The 10,000-nt window shown below is 46.9% G+C and overlaps 1 protein-coding gene across 7 annotated transcripts in view; it reads right to left on the bottom strand.

Moving 5' to 3' along the window:
- Window positions 1–10,000, bottom strand: part of tanc2a (tetratricopeptide repeat, ankyrin repeat and coiled-coil containing 2a) — a 132,344-nt gene that overhangs the window by 28,925 nt on the left and 93,419 nt on the right. For 5 of the 7 annotated variants that reach the window (XM_017454424.3, XM_047150589.2, XM_017454420.3 and 2 more), the window contains one exon: window positions 108–256. In XM_017454424.3, coding sequence (XP_017309913.1) covers window positions 108–256 — 149 coding nt within the window. Of the gene's footprint in view, window positions 1–107; window positions 257–7,827; window positions 8,298–10,000 lie in introns of those variants that run through there. The other 2 variants (XM_017454419.3, XM_017454418.3) reach the window with 1 other exon arrangement.

Genomic DNA, 10,000 nt, shown 5'->3' on the forward strand with positions numbered 1-10,000 from the left:
CTGTGCGTGCGCGTCTGTGCGTGCGCGTCTGTGCGTGCGCGTCTGTGCGTGCGCGTCTGTGCGTGCGCGTCTGTGCGTGCGCGTCTGTGCGTGCGCGTGTAAAATACCTGACTTTCTTCCGGTTCCTCGAAGCCGTACGCGGATCTGTCGGACCCGTCGGCCATTTTGTCCCCGAGCAAGAACCCGAGTCGCGTCATCAGGGTGTTAGCGGCCTCGTCCACTGACGGCGGGGGACCCAGATCTTGACTGTCCTCTCCTACACACACACACACACACACACACACACACACACAGGTTGTGTTATCATTTCCTGTTATCACTTAACACATTAGCAGGAACTATAAGAGACCGTGATAGACGTTAATAAAATAATAAAAAAAAAGTACATTTCCTTTAGCAGTATCTGTAGCTCCGCCCCCAATCCGTGATGCAATCGAGCGTATTTGGGTCGTTTATTCCGTATAAGCGCGCTGCAACTTTTCGTAATTGTCGACGCCTCCAAATACGAACGGCGCCGAATGACAAAAGCGACTCTAACGCCACAGATCTGCAACCCGCGGATAAGTCCGACGAAAGGGACGGTCAGTGATATCGTAAGCGTCGCGCGTTTGTTTTGTAGCGTCAACAGCTGAGCTCACAAGCAACCGGGACAACGTTAGGTAAACTACAGAGGTGAGGTCATACGATGATGTCACATGACCAGGTAGTCAAATTTGAACTTGTCGACCCGGTCACGTGCTCCTTCCTTTCCCTAAACATAAACTTCAGAATATTTCCAAACACCGTTCCCATAATCGTGTAGGTGTGGCAGTTGTTTTTGGAAAAGCATACAGTGCTCAGGTGTCTCAGTCTCTCTCTCTCTCTCACACACACACACACACACACACACACAGTTCAGAAACGCAGCAGCAGGAGTAAGCACTCTGCAGGCGGGAGGAGACGGGATCTCTCAGGGCGGTGGAGATTACCCACAGCGAGAAAAGCTTTGTGAGGATTAGGGATTTTTTTTTCCCTCCAATGCTCAGTCTCCTGCTGACAGAGAAGAAGTCAAAGTGAAACGGGCGGAGCAGAAAAGAAACAGCCCCGCCCAAAAATAACAACCGACCGCACGAGACGGGACGAGGAGGAGGAGGACAAGAGGAGAAGGAGATCAGAGAAGTGTTCAAAACCAGCTCCAAATACTGTGGACATGTACACACGCTGACTCGAGCACTGAGGACCAAACCTACACCAAATAACTTCATCAATAGACAGACAGACAGACAGACAGACAGAGAGATAAATAAATAGAGACAGACACATATTATATATAGACAGACAGACAGCTAGATAGATGGAAAGAAAGGCACACAGAAAGACAGACATATGTCCAGCTAGATTGATAGACACACAGACAGATAAGATAGGTAGGTAGACAGACAACTAAACACACAGAGAGATAGACAGACAAACAGACAGATAGATAGACAGACAGACAGCTAGCTAGATATACAGACAGACAGGCAGAAAGACAAATAGACAGACAGACAGATAGACAGACTGGCAGAAAGATAAATAGACAGACAGATAGATAGACAGACAGACTGGCAGAAAGATAAATAGACAGACAGATAGATAGACAGACAGACAGGCAGACAGACAGCTAGATAAGATTGTTATATAGACAGACAGAGGCAGTCAGCTAAATAGACAGACAGACAAACAAACAAACAAACAATATAGACTTGACAAATTCTTTTTACCATTTCCATTATTATACGGTATTTTGTACACACACACACACACACACACACACACACACACACATCAAAGGAACTGCTAATTAACTACCACTGTGTCGCGTCACTATTTTCTTAATGCCGCCTGTTGCTCACAATTGCAATAAAACAAATGACCTATAAACAGCTGTTTGTCTGACTGAACCGCTGCATTCCCTTAAAGATCACATGACCGCCGGACCAGCGAAGAAACCAGCGTGGCGAACGTGCCATGTGGCGTTGTTCCCGCTGTTAAAGCGTTACATGGGGAGAAAATGAGTTCCACACACTGAGCACTTTTTAAAAATGATTATATAATCCCAGTGCAGCGGAGGGTAAACGTTCAGCAGCACGTACGAGTCAGGAATTCATCAACTTCCATACGGAATCCTGATAAACACTCAATATAACCCTGCACTGCTGTCAGAGCTGCTGTTATAGAGAATTAATCAGCACCTTCTGACCTATCACAGTCCAGAATTCAGCAGGAACATATCTCGGATGAAAACAAACGAGCCCCTTTCTTTTATTATTTCTTCTCCCCCATCCCTCTCTCTTCTCTTCTCTTCTCTTCTCTTCCTCTCACTCTTTCAGGGATCACTCCGTGTTGCGTTCGCCTTCCTCTGAATTTATGGACGCATAAACCAGACCAGACTAACGCAGACTGTCGTCATGGCAACTATCAGCGAGTGAGCTGAGGAATGTGATGAAGAAGGGTGTGTGTGTGTGTGTGTGTGTGTCTTGGCATCTCTCTCTCTCTCTCTTTCATTCTCTCCTCTCCATCTGTCTCTCTTTTACCTTAAAATAGCTCCACAAACGTACAAAAACAGTAGAAAAGAATGATTTTTAAACCTTTAAGCATCATTCACATTAAATAGTACTAATAGTAATAATAATAATAATAATAATAATAATAATAATAAGTAATACTGATCGTTTGGCTGATTCACGACTGATACGTGACGCCACGGTCTTACAAACAAATTTGTGCGATGATCAGACGTGCATGATGATCAGACGTGCTCTGCAGCTCCCCCTATAGGCAGACTGACATACTGTTTTATTTCCATATATGCTTCATTTCAGAGCAACGTTAGAATAACGAAACAAACGGATTTCCAAGTTTCTATATGCTTCTGTAGGTTATTAGAGGTCAGCGTGGTTGGGAAGGAAAGAATTTTTCTGCCTTTTTCCTTTATTTACTCTATCTTTCTTTCCCCGTCTCCCTCTCTCTCCTCTAGTCTTTCCCCATCTGTCTGGCTCAGTGTCACATATGAAAGTATATAATTACCCCTAGATCCCACTAATGACAGCGGGATGAATATAAATGTCTGGAAAATGTTCTTTAGAATAGCTTTATGAAAAAAATAATAAAAAAAACTAAAAAAAAAAACCCCACAATGTCATGTGTTTAAAATAAAGCGTGTCATTAAACGTCCACAGGTTGCTGGACAGAAGGGAAACGAGCCGAGCCGAGACAATGGCTTTGTGTGCAGGGAGAACACACACACACACACACACACACACACACACACACACACACACACACCATGATGCAGCAGACAAACACCGGGACACACAGATGAGACAATTACACAGAACACAGAGGGTGGAGACATGGGCGTGCGCATGTGTGTGAAAGCATAAGAAAAAAGAAGAAAAAAACCCCAAGGGCTGTAATTTGCTACAGGTTAAGCGTGTATGTGCGTGCACACACACACACACACACACACACACACACACACACACACACACAAAGTCTGTATTAAGTCAACTTCAGTGGGACAAACTAATCTGTATTATTAAATTGACGGAATCAGTTTTACTGAGTCAGATTCGCTGAGTCAACTCCACTGAGTCAACTCCACTGAGGTCAACTACAGCGTGACAACCGAATCTGCTCCACTGAGTCAACTCCACTGAGTCGACTCCACTGAGGTCAACTACAGCGTGACAACTGAATCTGCTCCACTGAGTCAAACTCACTACGTCAACTGGGGCCAGCCTCACTGATTCAACCGAGTCACATCAAAATAATCAGATACAGCTTTTGTGATTTAACTGAGGCATCTTCACTCTACTCGCTCCTCTTATTCCGATCCACCAGCAAAGCTTGTTAAGTCACATGACCCCTGTGTACCCACTGCTCCCATGGGAGCTCCTCAGAGCATGCCTCTTTAACTTGCCCACATAACAACACCACCACCAACAACAATGTAAACTACTTCCTGTTCGTTCCCCCAAACCACACAGCAGACGTCTCTTGTGAATCGGAGCTGCGAGCTGTTTGTGTTTTGTGTAGGAGAGCACCGTGGGGGTGCAGACCTCACACCCGTCCTTCACGCTGCTGTCAGACAAGCCACAGGAACTGCGTCAGGGCGATCTGTACACGACCGAAGCGTTGCCTTTTAGCGGAGCGTGCATGAGGGAGTCAGCCACATGTGCGGAGAAAAGTGCTGAGGCTGCGCAGAATTTGAAACCCAGAAAGAGAAAGACAAGACGCGCGGCGGCGTGTTTTAATAGCAACGTTTCCCCCGGAGGTTTGCGTAGTGTTCAATCAAATAGTTCCATCATCATCATTCCTCAGCACTGACACACGATTTCCAGAGACTTCTGCACTGGTTTGCACATATCAGTAAACATAAAACTCCCTGGAACGAGTCACACCACACCGTGAGTCCGTTTGTAATCCGGGGTTTATGATTGCACTTACATTCCCGCATTGGTTAAAGAGCTACGATAGGAACGTCTTGCTAATTGCTTGGGGGAAATTACGGTTTAAACAGATTGATGGGGCTGAAAAAGTACAACAAGGTTCATTCATCTTCAGTAACCGCTTTATCCTGGTCTGGCTGTCCAGAGACTATCCCGGGAAAACTGGGCAAGAGGTGGAAATGTACACTGGATGGGATCCTAGTCCGTCAGGGCACCACATAAACACTCAATCAGACCAAGGGGCAATTTAACATAGACAAGCTACCTACTGGAATGTTTTGGGAGGAGACTGGAAAACCTGGAGGCAACCCGCACGGAAACGGGGCACACGTAGTCAGTTCCGCGCAGACGGTAACCCGAGCTCAGGATCGACACGGGGATCGGATCATTACGTTTAACCTGTGCACGATAAGCCTCGGACACAATAATCCCTGTCCTGGAGAATCCGCACAGATGATGCAATACAGTCTAAAAGTCCCGGGCCCAGTTTTTCAGAAGTAATCGGATCGGATTTCGGCTACTGGACTGGATCTAATCTTGAAAATGTGGGTTGTTCGAAAGAAATCAAGATTAGATCGTGTAATCCGATCTCGCTTTTGATCTGGATCAAACCCTCAGTATGTGCTGTTCAAAACTTTTTAGTAGGATTGGGATAGCTGTTATCCAAAAAAAATAAATGAAAAATCGGGATTACCCCGATCCCAGCAGAAGGGTGGATTCTGGGAGGATGTCAGGAACAAAATGTAATAAAACTTTAAAACGAGATAAAGTATAGATAAAGTCTACATCAGGCTCCCAGTGACGCCCTTCGGTATAGTAAAGTGAAAAAGAAAAAAACTATTTTGTCCCCCATAAATAATCCCCAAACGGCCGTCAATATCAAATAAAAATAATATATTTCATCTTAACTGCTATTTGTCACTGCAGATCGATTACAGCGACACGATCGTCAGAGACGGACCGGTTAAAAGCGGTTTCTAACAACCGTGTCACTTATTGCGTTCCACGCATGAAGAACCCCGAACCTTCTTATTTCGTTAACTGTTGGACGTTTGGACTTTTTCTGATTTAAAGCACATGTTCGAAATATTGTATTGTTTTAGTGCGTTGTTTCCTGTCTCTTCAAATAAAAACACTTAAAGTGACCGCATGCTGGCTAATCTACCCGTTGTTCTTTACATAGCTAGGAGCCTATGTTGTGATATGTAGTCTGATTTAGAGCATTAGTAATCTGGGTTTGGTCATCTTGAAAAGTTTGTACCTGGATCAGGGTGATCATAACCCCAACCCTAATCCCTAAACCTAATCCCTAACCGCTAACCCTAACCCCAACAGCTAACCCTACCCCTAACACCAACCCTAATCCCTAACCACTAACCCTACCTCAACTCCAACCCTAATCCCTAACCGCTAACCACTAACCCTAACTCCAACCCTAATCCCTAACCCCAACTCTAATCCATAAACCTAATTCCTAACCACTAACCCTAATCCCTAACAAAAACCTTAATCCATAAACCTAATCCCTAACCGCTAACCCTGACCCCAACCATAATCCCTAACCCCAACCTTAATCCATAAACCTAATCCCTAACCACTAACCCTACCCCCAACACTAATTCCTAAACCTAATCCCTAACCCTGACCCCAACCCTAATCCCTAACCCTGACCCCAACCCTAATCCCTAACCCTGACCCCAACCCTAACCCTAACCCTGACCCCAACCCTAATCCCTAACCCTGACCCCAACCCTAATCCCTAACCCTGACCCCAACCCTAACCCTAACCCTGACCCCAACCCTAATCCCTAACCCTAGCCCTAACCCTAATCCCTAACCCTAACCCTAACCCTAACCCAATCCAAAGCTGCTTTGAAAAACAGTCACAAATGAGATGGATCCTGTAAAGCAAAACATGGGATTTTCAAATCCGGATCATTCTTTTCCAGATGAAACGTTTTGAACAACTGGGCCCTGAGGATCAGAGCGTCTAAGTGAAACCAGATCTCGGCTAGTAAATCACTGCGGCCATCCTGGTGTCTTGGACCAATCTTCCGTTTTTTTTTCCCCTTTGCACCCCTAATGAATTGATTATGATACAATTTCCCGTTTTGTAGGTCAGCGGTTGTCGCTGTTGGAGGTTGGGTAAGTTCATCTGCACCATGAGCTGGATGTAAACAGCTAGGGATGATCAGAGGTTCGCTGAGACGGGTGCTGATGGAGTGGGCACAGGGGAAGGGGAGAAGGGGAAGAAAAAAATAAAGAAAGAAAGATAAAAAAATAAATAAAAAGACATATCTCAGTACACATCCAAAAATAAAGTTTAGGACCTGGTTTGAGTTAGCATGGCGAGGACAACAGCATGATGAGAGGGTGCCAGTCACCAAAAGAAAAAAAAAAAAAAAAAACCTGCATGATGGAGCGACTAACCGGTAGTTTACAAAAAAAAAAAAAAACCCGAGAGGGCACTGAGAGGAGGAAAAAAAAGCAACAACAAAGCTCTGACAAACACGCCAAACAACGTCTTGGCTCTCTGAACGGGAATTAGAGAGAGACGGAGAGACAGACAGAAAATGTGGCTTTGTTATGGGGTTCTTTTTTAAAACCATATAATGTGGCGCGTTCGAGCTTCCTTCAGACTCGCCGTCGAAGGGACTTTCCAGGATTTCAAACGGCGGCGCACATGAAAAACCCGTCATGATGAACTGTCCAAGAGCAAAAGGATCATCTAAATCTTCTCTAACTAACCGGCTGCACGTTCGGGTAACTGTTCGTTTGGGTTTCTTACCCGTCAGCTTGCCATCCGAAGGGCTACACTCTTCCCGACTCACGGCCTGACTAAGGAAAACCTAAACGCATCCAGATGAGGCTTGTTTATTAAAAACACTTAAAGAGGAGCAGGTCTGAAAATGTCACTTTAACCAAAGTTACACTTATGTAGAGGAAGAGAAATGAAGCCGAGGCTCTGTCGGGGCCACAACGCCTGTTAGCAATCAGAGAATATACGCCCCTTCCATCTTCCTGTCACCGTCAGAACCATTACCGCTGCGAAGTCTTCTTAATTAAGAAGGATTTTAGAGCGACCACATCTGTAGAGCGTGCCCATCACTCTGGATGACAGCGGCTCCTTCGGGAGGCCGTGTCACCCGGTGTCGAGTCGTACGCCAATAATCGGGAACGTTCACATCCGTGAACGGCGGATAGATGAGCAGAACGGGGCTGAAACGATCCGCTCTACTCGCTAGCTTCAGAAACACGTTGAACTCCGTCGAGATCGCATCTCCGCACCACTGCGAAAAATCTCTCGTCTTTAACGTGTATTGACGTTTCGATTAAACTCCTTAAATGTCCTCACCTCTTTCTTCTTCATCTTTCGGTTCACACTCATCCACATCGACTTCTTCCTCGTCTCCGTCTTCATTTTCATAATCGTCGGTATCATCGTTATTGTGATCGTCATCGTGGTCACTGGCGTCGTCGTCCTCGTCCACGTCCTCATCCTGGTCCTCTCCGGCTCGCTCCCACTCTTCCTGCTGGTACTCCCTCGTCCCGCCGTCTCCAGCGTCTCCCACCATCCCTTGAGCTCCTCTCGGCCGGGTGCAGCAGCTCGGTTGCAGGAGCGACTGATCCGAAGCGCTGAGGCTGGAGGAACAGGCCCGAGACGCGCAGCACAACCGAGACATCCAGCGCCGCAGCAGGGAAGAGGAGGAGGAGGAGAACCTGGTCCGCTCGTACGGCCGAGGCCTCTTCCTCCTCAGCCACGCGCTCCGAGTGCACACCTTCCTCGCGTCCATCGCTCCGATACGCCGTCCCCCCCTCCTCTTCCAGCGCAGAGCCGGAGAGAGCACCGAGGAGAATGAGCTGGCTCGTCCTCGCTCTGCTCCCTTTGGCCTTCTGGGAGGAGGAGGAGGTGCTTTCGGGAGCGAGCTGGCCCCGGAGAGAAAACCGCTGGCTCAGACTTCAACGAGAATCGCGGGCAGTCTGCAGGCCCTGGACTCCAGAGCCCACAAAGGGTAGAGCGAAAAAGAGAGAGAGAGCGAGAGCTGCGAGAAAACCACAAATTCTGAACTCTCTGGAAAAAAAAAAAAAAGCTGGAAGAAGGCAAACACGCCTACAGAGCGATTAGGCCAAGAGAGAAGTTAAAGTGCCTTGGACGGCATATGAGGGGTCAGACTTACTGAAAGAGTGCATGTCCAGGTCAAGAATCCCGGCATAGTGTGAAGTCAGCTTCAGGGAAATAAGTTCCATGTGAAAGTTTTCCAAAAAACCCCAAAAAAACAACAGGCTGCTTTCCATGAGCACGGGACAAGACAGAAAGCAGAGGTACAGCGGAGAAGAATCACAGAGAGAGAGAGAGAGAGAGAGAGAGAGAGAGGGGGTAGAGGGAGAAACACAGATGGTAGTGTTTAAGGGAAGCGTGTCAGGCCAAGCAGGGGGGTTGTGTTACGCTGCCAGTTGAGCTAAAGGGGTCAGGGTCGACTCTCTTTGACCTATCCTGTCCCGGGAGAGAGGGATGCAGCAGGAGAACGGAGAACATTTTTGATCATCGCAGATCCAGTTTCAGCGACTCATAAGGTGACTGCACACGGACGTCAAATAGTCGGGTAGTGTTTACACTTCCATGGCTCGACCAAGAAGCCCTTCGTTTTAAAACAAATGACATGGAATTTTACAGTGTCGGAGTGTTTGAGGTTGGCAAAAAAAAAAAAAAAAAACCCCAAGGGTTCATAATTCAGCCTGTGGTGAAACGCCGTCTCCGCCTGGATTACAGAGAAAGACAAAAAAAGCCCCGTGTGCAATGAAAAACAAGAAAGTCAGCGCTGAACAACAGCGTCGAGGGTCTGAAGAGGAAACCGGGCAAGAAAGGGAGAAAAACGAGTGAAACAAACAAACCACCAGGAATCGGAGCAGGACAGGGGAGCGAAACCAGCGCCGCAAAAAACAGAACGCTTCCTTACGCCTCACGCTGACTATGCAGCGAAAAAAAGGCAGTGGTGCTCGAACGGATCGGGACCGGAGCCCAAAACTCAAAAGAGCTGTGTCTTAATATCCTGTGAAAACCAGAGAAAGAAAAGAATCCCCAAGTGGGAAGCAAGCAGAGGTGGAGGTGGTACCAGGAAAGTTATTTCAGTCTCCTACTTCCTGTCTCTCTATTACACAATTACAGATGTACCAAGACATATTAACAACCACGCTAACGAACCTCATCACTCAAAACATCTGGACAGAACTTCCTCAGGGCAAGAATGGACACATCTTGTTGACTCAGGTCCAAAACAATACATGCCGAGGTTCAAGAGTTCATCCAGGTGTAGGGATAAACAGAACCGACCGGCCTTGGGTCTGCAATGGTGTCCTACACTCTCTGCTCCATAAACACCAAAGTGCGTTATGGGTAATCTGCACCTGTAACCACTAAGCCATTGCGATGGGAACTCGTACGCACTGAAAAACTCAACAGAGAGCCCATCGCGTGGGAAAGTTCTAGATTCGAGACTGAAACAGAGATCCGGACTGGGATCCGGACT

Source organism: Ictalurus punctatus, chromosome 24 (assembly GCF_001660625.3).
Source record: "Ictalurus punctatus breed USDA103 chromosome 24, Coco_2.0, whole genome shotgun sequence".
Taxonomy (NCBI): Eukaryota; Metazoa; Chordata; class Actinopteri; order Siluriformes; family Ictaluridae; genus Ictalurus; species Ictalurus punctatus.